The following is a 27,836-nucleotide window of genomic DNA, read 5'->3' as shown; positions in this document are numbered from 1 at the left end:
AAAAATTTAAAATGAGTATAGTTAAAGATATACACATGTGGGTTCATAAGACATATGTACCAATCTGAGTGGTTCTAGAGATTAGTATCACAAGATTTTATACGCTGTGATTCAATATCAGCCCTATGTATAACACTGTGTTGATCAAGCGAACTAATTGACAATGGCCCTACAGGTATCGCTATGAAATCACAGTAGTTTTGTATTCTTCTTGCATTTCGACCATGGAAAAATATTTGTTTTTGAAAGTGGCCGAATTTTTAGAAGAAAAACAGAAACTATTATTTCAGTTTAAATTCTAGTAACTGAAATGCAGGATTGAAAAAGAACAAGACAATACGCAAGATTGATAAACCTTCAGCAAGCACTCCTGAAATTTCATATCATTGGTACCATGTTTTTGGATACATTCAATGACCTGATACATAAAACCACATTTTTTATTGCTCAATCACTTGACCCTGTATGACACAAGATCGCAAGCTCCTATCATAAAATTGGGTTATTTATTTGATGCAACGAAACATGCATTCACTGCAGACGGAAATTCGTTTGAGATGTTACTGGATTTTTGTATTCAGTTTTCCATTTCAACTATCATCACCGCTTAGTAAGCTGAGATCGCTGGGATACTGACTGTGCATAAGTGCCACGAGAAGACCGATTGTTTGACCGATTTTCAATAACATACAAGTTTTCCCGCAGTTGATGATTGTATGGCAATTACATGGCTTCGCCAGTTTACTTTGGAAGGAGTTGGAAACAGATAACAGGAAGGGGCTACATGGTTACATCTTTTTTTTTTAATTTTAATTAAGCATGATTTTTTAATTTTTTTTTTTACAAATGTCTATTTCAGGGCAACAGAAACAAAAACAATAAATGTGTAGGTAGGCATTTTAACAATTGCACAATTAATATTGGATGAAAACGTCATTACCAATATAAATCATAATTCTGTTCAAACAATTAAAATTAAGATCACATTTAATTTAGTCAGTTTTCATAATTAAATACATAATAACATGTACTTATAAATTGAATAATGTTCAACGGCCTTTTCATTTAGTGCCAGTTTTAGACTGGTGCAGTCGGGGTGATTACTTTGTGTATGTAGTTTAAATGAAATAAAAAAAAATCGCAAAATGGAGGTGTTAGCGCGAAATCTACTGTAACTGCGAAATCACCCCGACTGGTTTATTCTGCATGGCCCTCTATCGACACTGCAGGAACCCGTCGATTTTTCAACGGTAATTATGTTAATGAGTGTTCTAATTGACAATTATCTATACCAATCACAACGTCTCTTCAACTGACCTCGGACCTAGAAGACGTCGGCTGATTGTAGCAGCCGATTTTTTTAATTGTACGACTAGTACGAGTTACTTGTTTACACACTGTGATGAATTAGAAACGACGACTACGACAAACTCGAATGTCAACGTGCCGCCATGTTGGGTCTGCAGTATGACCCTTACAGTGTTGACCTCATTATGCATGTATTTCCCCGCCCACCTCATTATAATAAGTGCATTCATGAATATTTAATAGCAATGAATTTCCTACAGAATAAACCAGTCGGGGTGATTTCGTGCTAACACCTCCATTTCGCGATTTTTTTTTAATTTTATTTAAACTACAAAAACAAATTAATCGCCCCGACTGCGCCAGTCTATGCCAGTTTACACACCATAAAACCTCTTGTTTAGGTGTCACACTCAGAGAAGAGTGAAAGGCCTTTGGTTCATAGGCATCGCGAAAAGTTGGAATTGAATCCCCCCAAAAAATTCACATAATGTAATATGCATTATTTTTTTTAGAATTTTGTTGATAACGAAAAGTAAAGTATGTTCTAAAAGAAGTTTTGAATAAATACAAACACGAATACATTGCTTAGTGGTTAGTACCGGTAGCAAATGATCACAGTAGCACAATCTTGTCATTCTGTGTTTCGCAAGTGAATAACTTACTTGTTTTCAAAGTATTGCAATTGTTGATTATTATTCAGTAATGATTATAATACCGCACAAAATTGAATTTTTATGAATTGGAAGTAATATTCAACTCAGTTTCATCGTAAACGAATGATTTCGGTCGAATGTAAATGCTCGATGCGATACGATATCCGCCATATTTTTATTTACACATGGTTCATTTAAATATGTTAATGACGGTTCAGTGACCTTGTGGTGAACGCAACGCGGTAGTAGATTTACCAATGTTCTGGCAAGATCTTTATGCTTTGATTTTGATGGGGAAAACGGCATGATTTTTATTTAAATCAAAAAATTAGTTGTTTTTAAAAAATAAACTGAGCATTCAAAGGATAATTTAACATTGTTCACAGAAATAACAGCTCATTGTCGAAACGAAGCTTACCCATTCAGGCTATTCACAATAGGTGTCAATGACTACGGTAAAATATAAATTAGACTCTTTTAGGCGTCAGGAGTGAATGAAATATCCAAAATATTCAAAAAATCAAAGAAAGCTTAGAAAGAACTCCCGTGTGCTGAGAGTATTGGAGACACATTAAAAATTAATTCAAAATTACTTATACTTGAGATGTTGATGGAAACGCAGAAAACTAATTACGTAATTAAGGTAACTAATATGAACAGATTTAAGTGTAAAACAAATAAGGTCGGCACAATGTACCAAGTTTCATTGAAATGTGATTAGAACCAAAATCAAAGAAAGCTTAGAAAGAACTCCCGTGTGCTGAGAGTATTGAAGACGCATTACAAATTAATTCAAAATTACTTGTACTTGAGATATTGATGGAATAGCTGAAAACTAATTATGTAAATCAGGTAACTGATATGAACAGATTTAAGTGTAAAACTAATAAGGTCTGCACAATGTACCATGTTTCATTGAAATGTGATTAGAACCCAAAAAATATTAATTATTATGCTAATTAGAGAGTTAATATGAACAGATTTTAACCCAAAGTTAATCAGGCTGTCTATTGTCCTAGAGCATTTATGTACCAAGTTTTATTCAAATGTGATGATCAATACTTGAGATATCAGTATTAATTAATTATGTTAATTAAGTGATTAAGAAGCATACATATTTACCAAAAACTAATATTGTGTATAGTCCTAGGTTCATTGAAATGTGATGGGTACTCTTTAAAAGTTTCATTGAAATCCAATGAGTGGTTTGTAGACATCAGTGCAACAGCCATAGAACAGCAAAAAATTAACTAATTATGCTAATAAGGTGATTAATATGCACAAATATTTACCCAAAAACTAATTAGGTCTCTGCACAGTCCTCAAGTAACTATGTACCAAGTTTTATTGAAATGTGATCATTACTACTCGAAATATCAAAAGCTGAAAATTAATTAATTATGCAAATTAGGTAATTAATATGTACTGATATTACCCTAAACACTACCAGGTCTGTGCAGTGTCATATGACATCTATGTACCAAGTTTTATTGAAATGTTATGATTAGTACTTGAGATATCAGTGGAAAAGCCGGAAAATTGATTAATCATTATGTAAATTAGATAATTATTAATATTAACAGATTTTTACCCAAAACTAATCAAATCTGCGCATTAGTTCAGAGCATCCATGTGCCAAGTTTCATTGAAATCCAATGAGTGGTTCTTCAAATATCAGTGGAACAGTCTTGGAAGAGCTAAAAATCAGCTAATTATCATGCAAATTAGGTAATTAATATTCATAGATTTTTACCAAAACCTAATCAACTCTGCGCATTATCCCAGAGCATCTATGTACCAAGTTTCACCAAAATTTGATTAGTGGTTCTTGAGATAACGGTGGAACAAAAAAAGTGACATACATACATACATACATACATACATACATACATACATACATACAGACATACAGACAGGGTAACTGCAAAGACTCCCTTTTGTGCTTCGCACACGGGAGTCAAAAATATTAATTATTATGCTAATTAGAAAATTAATATGAACAGATTTTAACCCAAAATTAATCAGGCTGTCTATTGTCCTAGAGCATTTATGTACCAAGTTTTATTCAAATGTGATGATCAATACCTGAGATATCAGTATTAATTAATTAATTATGTTAATTAGGTGATTAAGAAGTATAAATATTTACCAAAAACTAATATGGTGTATAGTCCTAGGTTCATTGAAATGTGATGGGTACTCTTTTAAAAGTTTCATTGAAATCCAATGAGTGGTTTTTAGACATCAGTGCAACAGCCATAGAACAGCAAAAAATTAACTAATTATGTAAATTAGGTAACTAATAGGCACAATTATTTATCCCAAAATTAATCAGGTCTCTGCATAGTCCTAGAATATCTATGTTGCAAGTCTCATTGAAATGTGATGATTAGTACTTGAGATATCAGGTGAAAAGCTGAAAATTAACTAATTATGCTAATAAGGTGATTAATATGCACAAATATTTACCCAAAAACTAATTAGGTCTCTGCACAGTCCTCAAGTAACTATGTACCAAGTTTCATTGAAACGTGATCATTACTACTCGAAATATCAAAAGCTGAAAATTAATTATGCAAATTAGGTAATTAATATGTACTGATATTACCCTAAAAACTATCAGGTCTGTGCAGTGTCATATGACATCTACGTACCAAGTTTTATTGAAATATTATGATTAGTACTTGAGATATCAGTGGAAAAGCCAAAAATTGATTAATCATTATGTAAATTACCGGTAGGTAATTAATAATATTAACAGATTTTTACCCAAAACTAATCAAATCTGCGCATCCATGTGCCAAGTTTCATTGAAATCTTCAAAAATCAGTGGAATAGTCATAGAACAGCTTAAAATCAGTTAATTATCATGCAAATTAGGTAATTAATATTCATAGATTTTTACCAAAACCTAATCAACTCTGCGCATTATCCCAGAGCATCTATGTACCAAGTTTCACCAACATTTGATTAGTGGTTCTTGAGATAACGGTGGAACAAAAAATCTGATGCTCACAACGTAAAAAAAAAAATATAATCATAGGCAACCTACTATTATATAATGAATAAATTGATCGACACAGACACAGGGACACCCCCCCCCCCCCCCCCCCCCGAGTTGTGGATATTTCGGAAATCGCGTCACAAGCAAAAGACCGGATAACAATTTACTTGAAAACTATGTCCCCATGAATTAATCGTTCGTGTACAATAATTTGACAGGGTATACAATTTACGAACTAGTTTCGTAGACTGGAGACAATTGTTTGCTTTTTTGGCTTTTCACAAGAATTAAAGCTGGCAATCATCATAATATTCACGTCCATCCGTCACGGAATGTATACCAATCGTACCCCAATATACATTCAATTTTGCTGAAACTGGAGAACTTACCTTTGCAAACACGTCTCTTATGCCGCCTTCTTGAAGTTCTTGAAATCAAATAAGGTTACTAGTTCTTCTAGTAACTAGTGAATGAGACCACTGAGCCGAACAGAATACATGTATAAACAGTACTATAATAAATTGTACGCAATGGAGAAATCATGTGTCGTAATAACAGCAGCGTTACTCACAGATCTAATCTACTGTAAAATATTTTATTTCAGCTAAAATTATCATTTGCTGAAAAGACTTTTTCTGGGTGTTTTGTATTGAATTTATTTTCCTTGATTTTTGACAAGTTGACTGTAAAATATAGGAAAAAAGATATATTCGCTGGATTTTATTTTAACTGAAACATTCCTTCAGCGAAAATAGCAAAAAAATGTTGCAAGCGAAAATAAAGTATTTTACAGTAATTAATTTATTCTGAGCATGCGCACACGTTCTGTCAATGTTGCCAGGAGAGGTAATTTTTGGTGAAAATCGTGAAAAAGACCCACTTGGGATTTTTAGATCTGGAAAAAAAATTACGTGTGTACTCGTCAGAGACTTGTTCATCAACCTGCCAAGTTTCACTGATACCTGGTGTAGAATTTCTGGAAAAATGTTGGAGACGGAAAATGGAATATGGACAATGGGAAACGGACATTTGACAAAACCTGAATTATAAAGTCCCCTTTTCAGGCTGCGCCTGAACGGGGACGAATAACAGCAATAACAGATAGCGGTAACAAATAATTGCAATACATAGCACCAAAGTAGTCAAATACACTTTTGAACATTTTGTCTACTAATAAAAAAACCTTAACTGGATTTTAAATTTACCATCTATATATATATATTATAGTGCACAGAAATCTACCTAAATGTCTCATATTAGACAAGTAGGTAAATACTACAAAGAATTGTTGATGATAATGACACTCTGAACTTGAAGTTAAGTTATGCTATGCTCGACTGTACTACATATTAGTAAATTACAAGTCACAATACAATTTAGTATACAGTACAATGTATGTAACAAGGCTTATTCGCATTATGCATTGCAAAAAAAAATATTCAAATCAAATGCAAAATTTAATTAAAGCTGTAAGCAGCGTCACAATGGCCCAAGCTGTCAAACGAATTCCGTAATTAAAGTGGTCACCGAATTGCCATTTAGGTACTTTGAATGGTTTGGTTATCGAGATATGGTTTTCAGAATATAAAAGGAGCCATGTACTTATGCATATTAATGAGGTTACATAATCATAAATGTCAGTTACATCTTTTGTTTGATGGCTTCATTAAGGCACTGGTTGCATGTCTCATTCTGCAACAGCGTTTCAGATATGACAATTATGCATATTAATGAGTTCACCTGACCATATATTGTCATCTGTTATTTTATTCAAATCTCTTGTTTAACGTCATAATAATTCAGCAGGTTTCATCTTCCTAACTACAACAGTGCTTAAGATATAGCAGTTATGCATATTAATAAGGTTAGAAGCCCCCCACCCCATGGGCGCGTAGCCACACGATTTAGCCATGTGACATTCATGGGAAAGATTGCGACTCTGAAGGAGAATTGACGTACACAATTTTAACCAAATCAGACCAATACAACACATGTTATTGCACAAGTTACGTTTTCACAAAATCCAAGTTGGCGGCCAAATCATGTGACACACCAAATTTATAATATTTTTCTCATATGAAGCTATGGCCAGGCAAGTTATATCTAAAAACATCCAGTAGATTGGTTGAAGAACCTTTGAGAAACAAATGCCCAAACTTTTGATCATTTTTACATATATACATACGCACAGGGAGGGCCAGTCGTTAGCACGGGCTAAGGTGCAAGCCGCTATTAACGAACGAAAAATGGATGACACGCGCGAGGTTCTACTTCTGCTGCTGACATGTTTCGTTCTAATTTTGAAGTGACGTGCACAGAAACGAGAGAGAAGACGGACCCAACTTATTTGGATGCACAGAAACAACGGCGTAACAGAATACAGAGTTTTTTTATTAATGCATGTTGTAGACAGCGAACCAAATTTATTTTGTCTACGATTGGTGCTGCTGTACGCTTCACTACAGCGATCCGATCAGTGTGGAAGCATGTACACTGAGCTCGGTTGCCATTTTGGGAATGAGAAAATTGGATATATTTGATTACGTGCATAATGTTCACACCCAAAGGTCTCCACAGAGGGCGCTTAGCCCTGGGCTAAGCGTTCGCACACACTTCGTTAGCCCGTACTAAGGGTCTAGACCGCGTCTTAAATTTGGATCAGATTTAACTCGTACTTAGCATTCCGTAGCCCGGAGTACAACAGGTAAAATGACATGTAAGTATGTAAATCACAACTGCAAATATGTTGAAGAGTCAGTGTTGTGTCTGTTTGGATAAACTTCCTTGTACAACTGTATTCCTAATACAAGGACATTGTCAATCACAGAACTGTTCAGTGAAAAACTTCTGATATCTTAGACAGTAACAGGGAAATGATACTGTTTGTCATACAAGTACTAGCACCAGATGAGGAACTGAGAAACTGCAATGATCCTTGGTGTACATTACTTGTGTCAACAGCTTTACTTCCCATGTACTTCATGTACAGATCTACATTTAGTTTGAACAAGAGTACTTCTCATATGACAATGATACAAATAAAGTGCAAGAATCCAGAAAAATAGTATCAAGTTTTTATTATCATACATTAATATTAACAAATCGTGTGAAATTGAACTTTTATGTACAGAGAAACACATATTTATGCTTTGGTTGACAGCACTTCTCAAAGTAAAAAAAAAAGAAGAGGACCTGCGAAACTTTATACAATTGTCAGACATGCAGCGAATAGTATGCTTTTGTAATATATGCAGTTCCAGTGGCTTTGCTTTCTGAGAAAAAAATTCTGGCTCTGCACCTGAAAAAAACAAAAAAAAACATTTAGTCAAAAGTAAGCAGAGGTTGTAGCATACATGTATGTGCTCCCATTAGCTGTTAAATTTAATTATTAAAAAAGATATTTGTGTACTGTCTTTTCATATATTACTTAATATATTTATACCAGCCAGAAGGAAATTGCATTAGGAATATAAATGGACAACAATTGATGCATGTCCAGCTGTAGCAATATACTGTTTGAAAGGCCGCAAGATGTAATGAAATAGCAAACCAATCACTACTCGAGTCGGACTGGCTGGGAAACTGCACAATACATACAAAAATGTATGCAAATGATATATGAGCAGCTCCACCAAATTTAAAAATATTCTTTCCATAGTTATGACTCTAATGTGAATGTGATTTTCCACTCCTTAGCAATACTAGTTTGTGTATTGTATTGTATTGTATTGTATTGTACTGTATCATACAAGTTTATTGTGATTCTAAATGTGTTTGTAATATGTTTTAGCTTCATTTAGGATTCTGTTTAGTTGGTTAACTTTACTGTATCTTAATGTAGTTTATTTTATTTTTATACAACCATAGAACAACTCACTGTAGTTTGTTTTAATGTTGAATAAATATTATAATATTATTATTATTATTAAAATCAGTCACAGTACAATAGTGACTTATTGCGCGAAATTGTTGCAAGGACAATACTTTTCTCGATTTGCGTGCCGTCGTGCGTCGATAAAAAATGCACGGAATGGTCGGCAGTATCGATCAAGTTCATCTACTAGTGTGACCTTCGTGGCTGGTGAAAAGCAAGATGCCGTATAATCTTTTAAACAGGCGCCAGACAAGGAGGAGTGAAAAGCCGTAATTTGATTCTACAATGGGCGTCATGAAATGTTGGAAAATTTCAGTCAACCAAAAAAACTGTTCACATGACAACAAAAAATATTCACTATATTTAATATGCATTATGTATTTGTTAGTAGCAAATGATCACGGTACGGCAGCTTACTTGTTTTCGAAGTGTTGCAATTGTTGATTCGTACTTCGTACAAAAAATAAATTCGTTGAATTGTTATGAAATGCAAGTAAAATTCAACTTAGTTTTATCGTAAGAAAATGATTTCGATTACATACTAACGCTCCATGCCATACTATATCCGCCATGTTATCCATGCTGACGAGGTGTGTTTATTGACCAGATAGGTCAAGTCGCTCATCAAATAAACAAAATGCTGGATAGTGCCCATGTGCTCAAATTACCATAAACATTTAAATATGTTAATGACAGTTCAGCGACCTCATGGTGAAAGCAACACGGAAGATATTTACCGATGTTTTAGTGCAATCTTTTGGCTTCGTAATTCATGGCAAAAAAAGGCGTAATTTTTTTTTTAATCTGCCCGATTTAAAAAAATGAATAAACGTATCGTCCCAAAAAAGAATGTACCGGGTGTAATTTTTCGGGGAAAAAAATAAACGTACCGGTACGTTTATTTGGGACAAGTAGCGTTCTGGGCAAGCTCTCCGAGTAGCGACATATTTTTAACTTCGCATTGGCGTGATCAGTGGATTACGTAAATAAACCAACACTTTCAACGAGTACATGCCGACCCAACTAAACTTGAGGACGCATCTCATAGAACAATAGCTGTGGAAATCATAATGTAAATGTTGCGGAAATCAAGCATGGCGATAATGATTTTGAGCGAAGCATAGTCTGGCAAGCATCTCAGAGCAGCATTGAGCCGACACCACCACGACGTTTGAATCCCGGAGAGAGCAGTGTAAACCTCTTAAATCACGAGGTAAACTTTCAATTTACACAATATATAATCAATTCCTACAACAATAATAAAAAGGCAGTTTTTCGGGCGAAACTCTCGCCAGGTTAGCAATAGTTTCTCACGATCACCAAACCCGAGACAAAAACGATAATACAAAGTGTATAAATACCATAATAAGCACAGTTTCTTACCTTTGAAATTGACGAGACACAATTTTGTCCATATAAGCGTTGCGCAAATAAAGATACAATTCCGGGATACAACATCCTCACACAAAAGCGACTGATTTCCACCGAGATGAGAACTGCGTTTGCGTCATCAAAACTCGGATTAAACTCAGGTAATTTCGAGAAAAGTCGGATTTCCAGCAGTTTTGAAGGAAAAATGTTAAAAATCAAAGAAAAACACAGTGAAACTTTGAAGAATTGAAAAAATAACTTGATGTGCATAATAGCACCACCAATTCCTGTCTCTGTACCAACTCTGAACTGAATTGGAACACACATTTGTGAGAAAAAGCTGGTAACGTGAAAATGTGCACACACGAATGCACAGACACGACCCAAATTAATAGCCCCCGCCTGGATCACAGATCCGGCGGGGGCTAAAAAAGGAAAAAGATCTCTAGCTGGATAAAAAATAAGAAATCGAATACTATTTTTCTCCAAGAGACACATAGCACATTAGAAAATGAGATATTGGTCAAGCCAGTCTGAGGGGAATGTTTTTACTCACATGGCAAAACTAACAGCAGGGGTGTCATGGTTATACTCAGAAATTGTAATTATAAAATTAATGTCAGTCATATTAGCAACAATGGGAGGTATATAATACTTGATATCACATTTGGAACTAGAAATTTTTTATTAAGGAGGGTCGCTACTATGGGTAATGTTACACAGTAATTTTCTGAAACTCTGTACTCTAATACCACGGTGGAAGGGAAGGTGCATCAGTCAAGACAACTAACTATACATGGCACCTTCCCTAGTTATGTGATCACTTTCGATCAATCTAGGGTGGGGTGTATATTTTACCTATCATATCCAGGGTGTTATGGGATCAAATTATGACCAATCCAAAGTAAAAGAGTTGGGTAGGGTATGCTTTATTTACCTGCTACATCCTGTGTGTTACAATGTATGTGATCATGTTATGACCAATCTAGGGGAGGTGATTTGGGGTAGGGAGAGGGGCCGTTTTTTATTTACTCCTATCACACAGAAGAATGAAGATGGCAAGTAATGGAAAAGTCACATAAATACAAAAATTCATTTTATTTTCTGAGTAAACCTAAATGCATGTACATATACATTTTAGTTTATTTCTATTAGAGATATGATTCTGGTAGACTAGTAAACAATAAATGTGTAATACATGTACAGTACAGTTCTCGCGGAAGCTTTGGCTTTTGTGGCATCATTGTCGCCTACGCATGGCTTCGATGTCGCCTCAACATCGCATCATTGAAAATTGAAGCTGTGTTCGCCTCTCTTATTTTGTGGCATCATCGTGGCCTCAGCTTCGCAGTCTCATGGCATCAACATGGCATCAGCTTCAAAGTATTGTGACATGAGTATGACCTCATTATTTTCACATGGAAAGGCAGTAGAGAAAAAACACATGTACAGAAGTTCGATATGTAATCGACTTGAAATTCAAAGAGTAAAATGACATTTTAAACAGATATCTTGTTTAATTATTTAATGTTGCGAGTATTGGGTACCAAAAACTATGTGAAGTACATTGCAATCTGCAAGGTGACAAGTGTCATATTGACTGCAAGGAAAAATGTGATAAATTTAAATCACACGATGCAATCATCGTTCGGAAACAACACAATTTGCTATACGAAATGAAACTGTTCTTGTTATAAAATTACCTTACTTTCGTTCATTTTATTTGCTGGTAAGAGAACAGATTCAGATTCCTCATTTTGGTGGTATTTTTCTGTGTTTCGTTTAGTTTTAGCCGAGTCCGACCCCATGCCAGGATCTATGAAAACCAGAAAATTGTTAGTCGTCCGAATTTTTGCACAGTCGAAAATAAAGCGAAAATTCAACAAGCGGTCGCAAAAGTGAGCGATTGAAAAGCGGAAGCGGGCGAGATGCCACATTGTCGCCATAATGAGGCCATAATGAAGCAAAGCGATAACCGCCTGACTTTTTAATGTCGCGACATTGATGCGATGCTGAAGCCAGAACAATGCGATGCTGAAGCGAAGTGAAGCCAAAGCTTCCGCGAGAACTGTACTGTATATTATAAGATCATTTTGCTCAATATACACAAATAAGATACAATATATATCCCTGAAAGGTATTACATAGGGTACATTTGCAGTGTCAAATCATGTTTGATCACAGTGCATTAATAGGACAATCACTAAAAATTACTTTTGATCAGTTTGATTCAAAATATGTAGTGACAGAGTTTATGATCCTATTTGATCTTGTTACTCTTAGCCTTTCCATTATGTAATTCTGTGAAAAGTGAACGTATACCATCAGCACCTCTACTTTGAAAGGCAATACGCAAATGCTGATGTTGAAGACAATGATGCAATTTTTTTAGCCATGGATTTTGAGATTGTACAAGACTCAATCATAGGATTCAATGTTGACAGATTAAACCTTTTCCTGTCCTGGAAGTGAATGACCTGAAGAATATTGTCTTTTGTGAAAGAGTGAATTAAACTATTACTTGATTAGATTGCAAAAACAGTTCTTGCAATGCTATGACATCATTCTGTGCATTATGTGCCTCATAGGTTTTGTAAAGAATAGAAATCCTGCACAACAGGTCTGAAATTCCTCAATAAAGTTACAGCGTTGTAAAGACCTAATAATTAAACGACTGTCAAATAAATACCCATTATGATTAACTAAAACAACATTTGGAATTAATTTCAACCATAAAAGGAAATTTGAGAGCCCCTCTTTCCAAGGCACTGAATTAACTTCATTACCATCATAAAACATTTTGCCAGTATTTTGATTAACTGAAATTTTTTGTTGCCAATTCTGCACCAAAAGACATAGATTTTGAAGGAAATGTGTATGCATTGAAGCAATTGTCTCCATGCACACCTGCTATCTGCACAATACCTGCTTGTGTATCTGAAATAAGAAAAAAAAAAAAAATTAGCAGTAGGTAAATAAATGTACATGTTTGTACTCATTTCATTGCACTCATTGCATCCCCCCTAACAATATCTGTGTATCTGAAATTGTTCACACAGGGACACACACCCATACAGACACATGCACACAGATACACCAAACTCATTACCTCCCATGTGAGCAAAAAGTCATAATTAATTTTTAGTGAATCTGATTCACAAACAATTCAGTGCATGCATAAACACTCAACTTATATTGCAAGGTAAGTAAATACATTTCATTCTCACCTAAGCCTGTAGTCTCCAGATCAAAAACAACAAAGTTAACTGATGTATCAGTGAGTGGTGTACGACCAGGTGGTATGACAGGATCTGGAATTTCATTGATATCTAGAGTTACAGGACTGAATGTAATATTGCTTTCGTAGCTATCACCTTCTCAAACTTCATGGGCAACATTACACTTATACTTTCCTTCTTTAAGCTCGATACGTCTTCTTTTGAATTCTTTTGATGATTGTTTTGTTTTTTTATGCTTTCTAATTTTATCTAACTTGAGGCCCTGCGTCACAGTATGGCGTCCTGGAGATAGGCCTATGCTTTTGTTAACCTGTGAATGGTATAATAAAATAACATTAGACCATAAATATATTAGTTATTATTGAGTAAAAAGACAAGTTGGTTTATTGACCAATTTTAAGTGTTGTTTCCATGGTAACCAGCTATAATTGGTCGGGTTTGCAATGGTGCTTACGTGATTGATTAATGGAGTTTTTGTAACAGTATCATTTACTATGTTCACGTTACGGGATCTCGGCACGTGTTGAAATTTTTAATTCGTTGTGTTTGCAGAGGGATTACAGCAGTTGCAGTCACGTTATTCGGGGCCCACTTAGGACTGAGTCGGCTCGTGCCGAAATCACGCCTTCATTCGTCGATCTGTTGGCCCAAACATGGAAAACGATACGCATATGATAATAATAGTAATTGTTATAGTGAAATTATATCCATTTATTACTATGGTGTTTACTACGAGCCATCGTGTACATGAACGGCAAAGAAGATTCGAAACACAATTATTTTTTTCATGTCAATTTAGTATTGCAAGAAAATAGCTGTTGCAGCAGCACATAAATAAGCGTCGCTGACAACGGTTTGCATTCATTTCATTCATTCCTACAGCATCCGATCATATACTAGTATATCTGAATTTCCTTTCATCGTCATTTCATACTAGTATCAATCAACTTATGTTTTTCTTAAATTTACCACCGAGGGCGTGATTTCGGCTCGTGCTGAGCGTTCAGGCAGAAAATCTCGGCATGTGCCGAGTTTCGATCCCAAGCATTTATCAGAACCGAGATCGAGTTCTTTTCAGCACGTGCCGACTCGGTCCCAACCGTTCACACATAAGTTTCAGCACGTGCCGACTCGATCCCGAGTCTCGGCACGTGCCGAGATCTCTAACGTGAACGCCACTATTGTATTATTAATAAGACATTGGTCATGTTTGATATTTTGATTAGTGAACAGTTCCATTACAATAGCAAAGGATAAATGAAAAGTAGGGGTACACAAACATGTTTCTATGCAAATATTGACTTTGTTTTTACCAAAATACATAACATTTGATTGTTTCAAATCTGGTTCATGCATTTTATATTTTTTTTGGTTTCAAAAATATGATATAAATGACCATCCTTAATATTTCAAATTGATTAAAGAAACAATATTTTATTTTTTTATTTTGCAATATTAAGAAAATTTACTAAAAATAATAATAATTTATTCAGTTTTTGTTAAACAGTAAATTTAATTTCACCAAATTCTAGAGGGAAAGCAATATACTGACCTACCAAATAATAAACTATACGATATACAAGTATTGGTAATGACAAACTATCAGAACCACAACATTTATTTATTTGATACTCTTGTGAGATACATATGAACAACCTTCATTTTTCTGTGCTACTGCTGAACTAACTCTAATTCTGAGGAGCTATAGTGATGGGATTGAGGAGCTTTTGATGCTACGGTGTTGTTCAAACTTTCAATAGCCTGACTAGACCTGAGACAACTCAATTTTTCTTTCTGCCTGGCATATTTATTAAACATGGCACTGAAATTTTGACTGAGAGATTCTCCTTGTAAATCTTGGCCCGTGGCAAGGTTTTATGTTTATAGTGTTCTGGTTTTGATAAATATTGACACCATAATGCATTGCAATTTTCATGTGAACCAAATGCATTTGGCACAATATTTAATATCGCTGAACTGAGACCTTCCGGATTTCCCTCATTCTGTGCACAAGCTTCTTCAAATAGCTAATGACAGATACAGTAAGATGCTTGTGTTTGTTTCTAAGAGCATACAAGTCATTTCCTAATGTTTTTTTAACATGATTCTTGTCACTTCGCTTCTTTATTTTATGGTTAAACTGATGTCTAGCATGTGCTATAGTGGTGCTATCGTCATCGCCTACAAGAGTGTCTACTATTACATCACTACTTTTTGCCTTTTCTAACATCTCTATAACCATGCTAGCTTCCATTGCCCTTGCCCAACCTGTCCAGTTGTTTCTACAATCATGTGACTTAGCCTTAACTCTCAACTTCTTTGCATATTGACATGTACTACAGCTCTTACTTTGTACTGCATATCTTATGCACTTTCCAGTTAGTTCACTTATCATTGTTGCATGACCTTTCAAATAAATATCAAAAACAACAATTTTTTTTTAAAATGTTTAAACTTGAACATATCTACTCCCTGTCCCTATAAACATCAATCATAAGAAAACATACATGTATTTATTTTAACCAACCTGAAAGACTATTGTAACTTCTTCCACTACCACGTTTTTGCCATGCCCCATCTACTGATGCTGTAATGTTTACAGTAGTTCCTGGAAAAAAAAAACATGACCAGTGAGATTAAAAGTGCACATGTTTTCCAAATATTTACATTTGTCTAACCTGAACAATGTTTCATCATAATATCTAAAATTATAGATATATAATATACTGACCTTCAAGTTCAGAATTGTCATGTTCATCTGATATTGCATGTACAGGTTTTTCTTTAGTCCTGAATAGTTAAAAAAAATCATTAAAAAAATATACCCGTCCAGTAAAATTGTGTGTACATGTAATATGTAAAATTACTTAACCAAAAAAGGTAACTTACAGTGTGGCCTTTTTTTCATCTCCCAACAATTGCAGTACCGAAGCATTAGCTATTTTTTCAATCGCAGCTTCAACCTCTCTCTCTCTCCCTGGACTTCAAGCTTTTATGATGTATACCAGGTACATTCAAAGTACTAATTGCCTTTCACCAACTCCAGCATGTAACATACCTGAAAACACATTTATGTAATTTATAATTATATTCATCTTACTGATCGAACTGTACTCACTTTGAAAAATATATCATTTCTAGCATCTACAACTTGAATACATATAACAGCAGCAATAACATACCATAAAGCTATGCAACTTACCGATTGCGAGTTTGGAATTAATATCCCAAACGGGTAATCTTGTTATCTTTCCGTCCTGTCTTTGCCTGCTGCCTGTATATACGCGATTAATAAGTAAACACCCTGAATTATCACACTGGATGTATAGGACACATCCAAGGCCGTAACACTTGTCACTTACACAGGAGCTCAGACGCAACGATGCACTACATGCATCAAGGTCTCTAGCAAGCACTCCAAGATCTACAACACGAGGACCCACCTTCCAATCAGACAATTGCACACTGTCCCCTACAGGAAAACAATCATCGTCTAGGTGATTGCCTTTACCTGGAGAAGTCACTACTTCTTCCTGTGCTGAATGTTGATGACAACAGGTACACTGCCGCTAGGTTCGGCGGCTCGACTGTGGTAGGAATGATCGTCATTAGGATCGTACACTGTTTCACCGCTTGTTACACGTTTGTAACTGCCATCTAACCGTACAATCTCTCGCTCGAAAACTCCACGAGTAAAAAATTTGCCGTTTTTATTACGAAACATACTTGTACAGGAATTTAAACACAGCGCTTCATAAAAAAAGTGTTTGACCTGACCTCCAATGTTTACCTTGAGATTTACGGTGCACGCGCATAGACATGCATGTATGCGCAGAAAAATGCGCAGTTTAGAAAAAAAAGTTAGCCGCATCCCACGTTAATGTAAAATAACGAAAGAGATCATGTGAATTTTATTCAGAAAATTATTGAGAAAATTACAGTATGTAAGATCAACCCGGATACAGAAATCATTATAGCAGGTGATTTTAACATTACGTTAAATAAAATGGGTCGTTCAGGCTCTTCAGGACCAGGGTGGAAAAATGCCAAAAATAGAATGATTAATGGAACACTATGGTCTAATAGATATATGGAGAGTTCATAACTCAGAAACATTGCGCTTCACCTGGAGAAGGGGTAAAACTCAAAATTATACAAAGTAGATTAGATTACTATCTTGTCAGTGACTCTTCCACAAGATATATGCTCAGCTGATATAATCCCGTCCATTGGATCAGATCACTTCCCCATCTCAATGAATTTTGACTCAGTTAGAAATTCCTTTGGGCCTTCTTACTGGAAGCTCAACACAAGTCTTTTACACGATGGAGTCTATATTTCCAAACTATATGAAATTATTGACCAATGGGTAATTGAATATGGTGATATGGAAAACAAAGGATTGAAATGGCACCTGATTAATTATGAAATAAAAAAGTTTTCCATGTCTTATTCCAAAACTAAAGCTAGAATGAAGAAAAACCTAGTTAATGAATTAGAACAAAAGGTGGCCAAGTTAGAGACTGAGATTAGTGAGGAATCATCCAAAGAAAACTTTCTCAAATTACAAAAAGTTAAAAGAGATTTAGAAACAGAATACGACTATATAGCAGAAAGTGCAATAATCTGATCTAGGGTTATTTTGCATGAAAAAGGAGAAAAGAATAACAAATATTTTCTAGGATTAGAAAAGTGGCAAGGAAGAAAAACCCATATTCAGAGAATTATTGGTACAGATAATAATCTAAAAGTCAGTCAAAAAGATATTCTTACATAGCTGATAATTTTCTACACCGATTTATATACCTCTAAAGTGGCAAATGATAGGAATATCTCAGATCATGATTATTTTCTCAATGACAATATCCCAAAACTAACAGATAATATGGTAGATCATTGCGAGAAAGAAATATCAATTAATGAGGCATTCTTTGTGCTTAATACTATGGCAAAAAATAAAACTCCAGGGAATGATGGAATTCCATTTGAATTTTATACATACTACCTTCTAGCCTAAGACTGGGCAATTCGTGGTTGAATCACTTAATTATGCATTTGAACAAGGAACACATTCTAACTCGCAACGGCAAGGAATAATTTCCTTGATTAAAAAAAAGGGTAGAGATTCAAGGTACATTAAAAGCTGGCATCCAATATCTCTCATTAACATTGATGCTAAGATAGGATCTAAATGTCTAGCCAAACATCTACAGTCAATCTTGCCACACCTTATAGATAGTCAGCAAAGTGCAATTGTTAAGGGTAGAGATATTTGTGACTATATATGTTTAACAGAAGAAATCCTGTCATATACACATGAAAACAAGCCATGCATGGCACAGTCCCCGTTAGTTATCAAATTTAAGATATATAGTTTTGTTTATAGTAATATAGCTGGAATATAACCATGTCAGGAATATGATTTTTTAACAGTAAAATGATTGACATTTGTATCTGATCGTCAAACAAGTACTTGTCCATATTGAAAGATATTGCTCTGGAACAGCATTCGATATCAGCCATTTTGAATACATATATATATAACATGATGTATAACGAATATATAAAATTTGAATATGATCAGTCAAAGCATTTAAAAGATATGGCTATCGAAGCCCAATCATTAAAACAAAAGGGCCGCCAGTCAGCTATTTTGAATCCAAGCTGAAAAATAAAATGACGTGCATCAGGAACCTGTAATGTCAAATGTATGTTATACGTTTGAACAAAATCCATCCATAAATGCAAGAAATGCTTGATATTTGAGGATTTTTTTAGCACAAAAATAGCCACCAATTGGCCATTTTGAATAGGATCGTCAAACCAATATATTCATATATCTATGACATGATGTATAATGAATATTAAAAATTGGAACATAATCAGTCAAAACAAGTCAGACATATGGGTCTGGAAACCCATTCATTAAAACAAAATGGCCGCCAGGCAGCCATTTTGAATCTGATCTGACAAATAAAATGATGTGCATCAGGAACCCGTAATGTCTAATGTATGTACCAAGTTAGAACGAAATCCATCCATAAATGCCAGAAATGCTTGATATTTGATGATTTTTTGGCACAAAAATGGCCACCATTCGGCCATTTTGAATAGGGTCGTCAAACCAATATATCTGTCTATGTATGACATGATGTATAATGAATATTTAAAATTTGAACATAATCAGTGGAAGCAAGTCGGAGATATGGCTCTAGAAGCCCATTCATTAAAACAAAATGGACGCCAGTCGGCCATTTTGAATCTGATCTGACAAATAAAATGATGTGCATCAGGAACCCGTAATGTCTAATGTATGTACCAAGTTAGAACGAAATCCATCCATAAATGCCAGAAATGCTTGATATTTGATGATTTTTTGGCACAAAAATGGCCACCATTCGGCCATTTTGAATAGGGTCGTCAAACCAATATATCTGTCTATGGATGACATGATGTATAATGAATATTTAAAATTTAAACATAATCAGTGAAAGCAAGTCAGGCATATGGCACGAGAACCACATTCATTAAAGCAAAATGACCGCCAGTCCATCTGTAAACAGCCGAGAAATGCTTGATTTCTATGATTTTTTAGCACAAAAATGGCTGCCATTCGGCCATCTTGAATCAGATTGTAAAACAAAATGATGTGCATCAAGGTCATATCATGTCTAACATATATACAAATTTTGAACAAAATCCATTTGTAAACAGTGGAAAAATGCTTGATGTTGATGATTTTTAGCACAAAAATGGCCGCCATTCGGCCATCTTGAATCAGATTGTGAAACAAATTGACGTACATATGTATAATATCATGTATGATGTATGTGTGAAGTTTGATTGTGATTGGTCCAGGTATTTCTAAGATACAGGTCCGGACACACGCACAGACACTCGGAGGTCAAAACATGAGTCTCTGTTTTGGACTGCGTCCGAACGGGGACTACCGTTAAAATCCTATTATAAACCGCATACCTAATAGTAACCGCACCCCTGATTTCGGCTTCAGTGTTAAAGAGTTCTCAACAAAAATTGAAAACATTAAAAGTACCTATTACTAACCGTATCCCCAATTCAACAAGATCGTGACCGACTTTGTTTCAACCAGCTGGTACATTGTTCCTAATCCTATTCATTTGTTTTGACAACGTGCCTAAAAAAATTCACATCTCTTTATTGTTCAATAGTGTTAGGATGTCAAACACGCAGTGAAACTGCTTTTGTCTTGTGACAACTTTTGTCAATACTCCTTATGAATACATGTACGTCCGTGTGTCGCAAGTTTTCGACAATGAGCTGTTCTCACCAAAAAACTGTTAAATTCTTTTTCAATGCTCAGTTTATCTTTCGAAAACAACTAATTTCTTGATTTAAAAAAAAGTCGTGTCGTTTTCCATGGAAATCAAAGCCAAAAGACTACATTATCGGTAAATCGCTTCCGGGTTTCGTTCACCATGAAGTCAGTGACCTGTCATTAACATATTTAAATGAACTAAGGTAATTTGAACACGTGGGCACCATCCAGCATTTTGATTGGTTAATTAGCGACTTGACCTACCCGGTCCCATCGATCGTGTGACCGAAATAATTCGCTTACGGTGAAACTAAGTTGAATTTTACTTGCATTTGATAACAATTCAACCAATTAATTTTTCGTGCATTATTATAATTACTACTGAGTAATAATCAACAATTTCAACAGTTCGAAAACAAGTAAGTTATTCACTTGTGAGTTGAAGCATGGCCGGATTGCGTTATCGTACCCACGCGGTACCGTACTTTTTTTAGTGCCGTACCACGATCATTTTCTACTAAGCAATGCATTCATTTTTGTTTATATTTGAAACTCCTGTCAGAATATACTTTCCGTTACGAAAAAAATTAAAAATAATAAATGTATATTACATTAAGGTAGCGAGACTATTATTTGTGTTGAAAATAACGATTTTCACATTTATTTATTAATTGATGAAATGCACTATAAACTTTCATATGATAAAGTCAACATAACATAGAATGTCATGTAAGTTGGTTAAAATGTATATTTTCTGAAGGGAAGCAAGGCAGCCTCAGTAGTGTTTTCCAAAATCAACAATACAGGTTTAATCTGTGTGCCTATAAGTTTCAAAGATAAACTCAAGACAAAGCAATGTTAGGATGTGTTATCAGTAGCTATCTGACACACAATGAGTGTTTCCAAACATTCGAGTGGTTTGTCTCCGCCCCTGTTTGTTTCACAGATTAGTCATTTGCATATGAATGTGTCAGACACAAGGTCACACAGCCACTGAAAAAAATCATTGATTTTGGTGTTTTCATATGCCGAATTTATCCAATTATAGCTATCCCATTCCTTTATTTTTTTGGTTTCTAATAGCCTTACACATTTGGATGCCCCTACACATGGTAAAACAGACCTTGATGGGAAAACAAATTGATTGTGCCGATAAACAAGCTTGAAAATCTTTGCTGTTCCTTCATGGACGTTTTCTAGGAGTTTATGTTTTTCAAAATACAAGGTCTTTAACAAAAAATAACGTATACTTATTGTCGTCGGATTAACACCAAATTTTCACAGCTTTAAGGTGACAATGAGAGGAACTTGAATGTGTCCAGACAAACTATTTCATCGATTATTTACCAACGAGTTGTGGTTTGAGTTGGGGGCAATGTGACTAAAACAGTAATTGAAATTCAGCACACTATTTTTAGAACGCGTTGCTTGAATAAAACTGACCAGACACATTCAATTTACCAGACTATTGAACAACTAGGAAAAGTGAAAAAAATACTTCTTATCGCCAGTGTAAATGCGTAATTATTTTTTTTACAGAAAAAATAATTTTTCACCTTTGATTGAGTAACGCGTCGTAGAATGCAGATACGAGCATGCAAAATACACTTGTGAAGAGCTTGAAGTCTGGCGATTCTAAAAATTTATACTTTCCTGGGTCTATTTGTAGTCATTTAGTCACAATTAGAAGATGAAAACAAGTATGCAAATAATAGTCTCGCTACCTTAAATATACAGAGTATTTTTTTTCTTCATGTGAACAGTTTTTTTGTGACGTGAGGCTTATCACTCTTCCCCGACATCTAAATTGGAGTTAGCTTATATTCACAAAATTGTACTGTGTATTGTTTGTTTTGTGCAAGTGATGTGGGAAAAAATTACCACGCTCATTTAGTGATTGCAATATGCACCTAATATAAACCGCACCCCAGACTTGAGCTGTTGATCCCAATTTTTTATTTGATACTGTAAAGGGGGTAATTATTCACTGGGTTTTAATTTAGCTTATTTCGCTGACTGGAAAAATGCGCTAAATTAAAACCCAGTGAATATGTAAAATTTAGCATAGAACACATTATCTAAATGACGAAACCGTGAATTTAAAACCCACTGAATATGCCTGAAATGGTAAATCAGTGAAATTTAAACCCAGTGAAAATTAGTCATTTTACAGTACATTGTAATATAAACCGCGGTTTATAATAGGATTTTAACGGTATTAACCAACCAGGGATTCTACTTGCAATAGATTTTGAAAAAGCATTTGACAGTGTTGAATGGGATTATCTCAAAGAATGTTTGAATACATATATATGGATTTGGCCCAAACTTTAAACAATGGATAGATACCTACTATACAAATTTGAGTAGCTGTGTGACGATGAATGGCTTAAGATAGCAGGAATATTCATCTCTTACAACTATCAGTTAAACAAGAAATTAAAGGTTGAGCAGTTGGTGTTTAACTTTATTTGGAATGGAAAAGATCAAATAGCAAGGAAAGTGATGGTTAGGGAGATCTCAAAGGGTGGACTCAAAACACCTGTATTAATCTTATCAAAAGATACCTCAATGAAGAAATTTTACATCCATGGAAATTGATCCTTGACCATCGCTTGGAACCATATGGTGGGAAATATCTTTTCAAATGTAATTTTGATATTAAGTCTCTTAAACCAGTAGTCTCAGAATTTTATATTGAAGCACTAGAAGCATGGTCATTGTCCAATGAATCTGATGAGAATTATGATATAGATGTATCTAGTCAAATAATTTGGAACAACAGGCATATTACTGTAGGAGGGAGATCAGTCTTTTATAGAAATCTCAGGCAGAAAGAAACTGAATATGTTTCTAATTTACAAAATGGGAACAAATTTATGACCTGGCAAGACTTGCATTTAAAAAACCTTAATTGTAATGAAATATTTATGCTTTATGGATTAATAAGGTCTATTCCTAGAGAATGGAAAGAAATTGATAACAATGACTCTTCTACGGAAACAGTAGATCAGTATTTTTTTGATTGTGGTTTCATAGAACTTGACAAAATCTCAAAAAATGTAATAAAAAGAATATTCATGGATAGAAATAAGGATAAGCTAATCAATGAAAGATACTATGAAAGAGAGTTTAATTATAATAGTTTTTGGAGTTTTACAGATGGTCTATCATTCAAGGTAGCTATTGATACAAAAACATGTGAACTACAGTTCAAGTTAATATATCACATTTTATTTACAAATTATGATCTGTCTAGAAGCGGTATTAATCAATCACCTCTTTGAACATTTTGTGGGGATGAAAATGAAACCCTGGACCACCTTTTCTATTCATGTAAATTTACTGCTAATTTTTGGGATGAATTTTTCATATGTTAAAAAAACAATGATGTTGGTACATAAACCCACTCTTGATGTGATCATACTTGGAAATACAGTCAAACCTGTGTTAACGACCACATGTGCAGAGCGGCCAGCTGCTCATAGCGACCACCTTAGTACAGTCCCTTTGCAATTTACACGTTAAAGACACTGGATATAGCGACCACATGTCCAACACGACCAGCAACCACCCTATTGTAGACCTATTCACACTTTAACCTTTGTATAACGACCATCAACATTTCCATCAGACGGTCTCAGCAAAAAGACAATAGCTACTTGCGAATCGCTAACAGGAAAGTGGCCATATGTTACGTTCAGATTACCGAGTACGCAATCTTTAGGGCTAATAAACAGGGGTGACCATTGCAACTTAGTTTGTGAAGTTGCGAAAAAGTAAAAAAACAAGTTCTCTTTGTGCTCATCATATTAAAGTGGAGGGGTGGTCGCGAGCGTGTCCTTGAAACTTGAGTTCCAAGTTGCGTATACAACAGATTGTTTATTTACATCAAAACATGTGTTTTGTGTCATAGTAATATGGCCAAAATAAAAACAGCCGTTATTCAGCCATCTTTGATCTGATTATGAAACACACTGACATGTATGATGTATGTGCCAAATACGAATGAAAATGGTACATAAATTGTGGAAATATAGTAGTAAGGCCAAAAAGTCAGATGGCTGTCAATCGTCCATCCTTGACCAGATTTTGAAACAAATTGTCATGGACATGCATCCTAACATGTATAAAGTACATGTATGTGCCAAATTTGAATGAAAACTGACAGAGCACGTCCAAGATACCGCATAAAAAAACAAAAACAAGATGCCTGCCAGTTGACCATCTTTGATCCAATTGCGAAATAAATCGTCATGGACATGTATCTTAACATGTATAATCTATGTACCAAGTTTGAATGACAACTGACAAAGCATGTCCAAAATACAACATTTTCAAAAAACAAGATGGCTGCCAGTCGGCCATTTTAAATCGAATCGCTAAACCACTGCATGTGCATATGTCCCACATAAAGTACTAGGCACATGCAAAGAATGAACGGAATCGGTCCAAGGGATTCTGAGATATGACTCCGGACGGACGCACGGACGGAGACCGAATTAAATACACCAATGAATCCATGGGCAGAATCACTTGATTCCAGTGAATTTACATGATATAATTTGTAGTAAAAAAGTAAAGCTGTGTAATTATCCAGATGAAAATGAGTGACTTTTATTAAAAAAGACCTATTCATTGTACAATGTGTAGGTTTGTTTTTATGTTTTGCTTATGATCTCCCTTAAAATTCCCATCCTAATTAATATTCATGATTGAATGAATAAATTAGGCCACCTCCATATAAAGACCACCTGTCTATAAAGGACAGTTTGGCTCAGTCCACTGACTTCCTTTATAGACAGGTTTGACTGTTTGACAGTGTTCATATTCTGTAATTTACAACCACCTTATGTTAATTGCTAAGAGACACATTTATGCAGCAAAGATGAGAAAGTCCAAACCCCATTTTCCCTTATTCAAACTCCTAGTGAAGTCTAATTGTAATTTAGAATATGAAATTGCTACAGAAAGAGATAAACTTGATACACATTGTCAGAAATGGATAGACATAATTAAAGTAATTAATGAATAGTTGTACTTGAATAAGTAATGTATATTTCCTTCATGTTGGTGCCAATAAGAAAAAAAGTCCCCGTTTTCGGACTGCGTCAGAACGGGGACTAATAAGCACATCCCTCATCAAGAACGGCATACACGGTTAGAGTTAGGATTAGCAGTTGGGATACAACGAAAGGATGGTACCTTACGAATTTGCAAAATAGTAATGCGATTTTGCATAATGCTTTAATTGATATACTTCCACACATACATACCGCCGAAAAACAGTGTGTTCACTTTAAGCATGGAACTGTGGCGCCTTGAACATAGTGTAACGTAGACCAATCGGAGCTGCTAAAACTGCATCAACCGCCAGTGCAACTACTAGAACTAGAGTCAGTCAGTGGTCGATCGTCACAACCCGGTAATAAACATGATTATGTGCGTTACGATATTTCCAGACCTAACAAGTAACACTACAATATGTGGGACAGCGGTTTATTTTATTCGGGTCAGTGAAACAAAACCCCCCAAAAATATCATCCAAAATACAAAAGGAAAACTTGCAGACTCACCATGTTGCCGGCAGATAATTCCAAAATGGCGGATTTTATTGAGCATGCGCAATGACATTATAGAGCGCCCTCATCGAGCAGATTCAGTTTCCAGCAAGAGACTCATACCAGTACTGGTATTCAGACTTCCAATCACAAATTGCGCAGCTCAATAACAAAAATAAGAATTTCCAAACAAATATCACCAATACTTTGTCAACAAATAATTCACAATAAATTTATTCTTATTTTTTAGTTTTTTTGCGTATGGTGAAAACAATTCCCTGACTCATTTGCAAAATTATCGATCAAAAACACGCCAGACTACAAGCCGATGATAAAATTAAAAATAATTAAAAGTAGGCTATGACAGGCGAAAAAAATAGACGGGTGAAAACGCAAACTACAAGTAAATGACAGATTTAAAAATAAGTAAAAGTAGGCACTGCCGTGTCCAGCTATGTTTTTGTCGCTCACTAATTTTAAACTAATTTGTTGTGGATCGTATATTTTGTAAGTCGCATTCTCGGGCCGGCAATGTACGCCGAATGAAAATGACGATCGGCAACCGAAAGAGCTAGGAACCAAAGAGGGTCGGCAAGGGGTATTTTCGTAAGAATGTAATTTAGATAAATAAAAAAAACGTAATTTCGTAGACATGGGCAAAATGTAAAATGTAATCACCTTCCGGATGAGGTTGTTACACATATGCGACATAAATATTTCAACCGGGTAACAAACTCTGATAACACATTACTAAGAGAAGCCTACTTAGTAAATAAGAATGTAAAAAGTAAATGGTTTACTAGTACAGAAACACTCATGCAAGATATAGATGTTGTCACCATTGTAAACTCAAGTGAAAAAATAATTAAGAAAAATTTAGACTTTATTCATAAAAAAATAAACAAGTCATTTGAGAACCAATGGATCTTAGACATGCATAATGATAATAGAAAACAAACCTTGGCTAAAAACAAACTAAGAACAGAACATACAGACTTTTCAAACAAGATTTAAAAATTGAAAATTACCTAATTAATATGCAGAACCATGGTCTTAGAAGGTTAATTGCAAAATTCAGGACAAGCAACCATGACCTTAAAATTGAGAAAGGCAGACATAATAATGTGCCGCTGGATAAAAGAACATGTGATATGTGCAGCCAAAATATAATTGAGGATGAGCAACATTTTGTAATGAAATGTCCAGCTTACAGTCACCATAGGGACAAATTATTCCTGACTGCAAAAAAAAAATTACAAATTTTGATAAAGAAAATAGTCAGAATAAATTCATTTTGATTATGGCAAACCATACTCTAGCACCAGCCTTAGTAGTCTTCCTAAAAAACAGCTATGGAACAAAACAGCAACAACTATCAGTGTATTAGGCTACATTTTGTGTTCATTCTGTATTCACCATTGGCTGCAAATTGTCTTTATTGTTTTTGATTTTTTTGATTTTTTTGATTTTTTTGATTTTTTTTAGAAAAGTTTTTATTTTTTGTTTTCTTTTTTAGATTGTAGTTTGTT

General features: G+C 34.8%; 1 protein-coding gene and 1 pseudogene across 2 annotated transcripts in view; both read right to left on the bottom strand.

Annotated features, from left to right (window-relative positions):
* Positions 1-26,410, bottom strand: part of LOC102810099 (proteasome subunit alpha type-1-like) — a 71,441-nt gene extending 45,031 nt beyond the window's left edge. The window contains exon 1 of the mRNA XM_085493489.1: positions 26,323-26,410. Within this exon, the coding sequence (XP_085349615.1) occupies positions 26,323-26,325 (3 nt within the window). The 5' untranslated portion in view covers positions 26,326-26,410. The remainder of the gene's footprint in view (positions 1-26,322) is intronic.
* LOC144354718 (uncharacterized) lies at positions 13,655-17,058 on the bottom strand (annotated as a pseudogene). The gene is made up of 5 exons (XR_014927486.1): positions 16,977-17,058; positions 16,339-16,507; positions 16,181-16,239; positions 15,977-16,057; positions 13,655-13,759 (listed from the first exon to the last, which is right to left on the bottom strand). The product of XR_014927486.1 is annotated as an uncharacterized LOC144354718 (transcript).
* Positions 26,411-27,836: the final 1,426 nt, after the last annotated feature.

Source organism: Saccoglossus kowalevskii, chromosome 19, assembly GCF_978046115.1.
Source record: "Saccoglossus kowalevskii chromosome 19, keSacKowa6.1, whole genome shotgun sequence".
NCBI classification, from domain to species: domain Eukaryota; kingdom Metazoa; phylum Hemichordata; class Enteropneusta; family Harrimaniidae; genus Saccoglossus; species Saccoglossus kowalevskii.
Note: the sequence above shows the minus strand (reverse complement) of the source record. Positions and strands in the feature narration are given on the sequence as shown.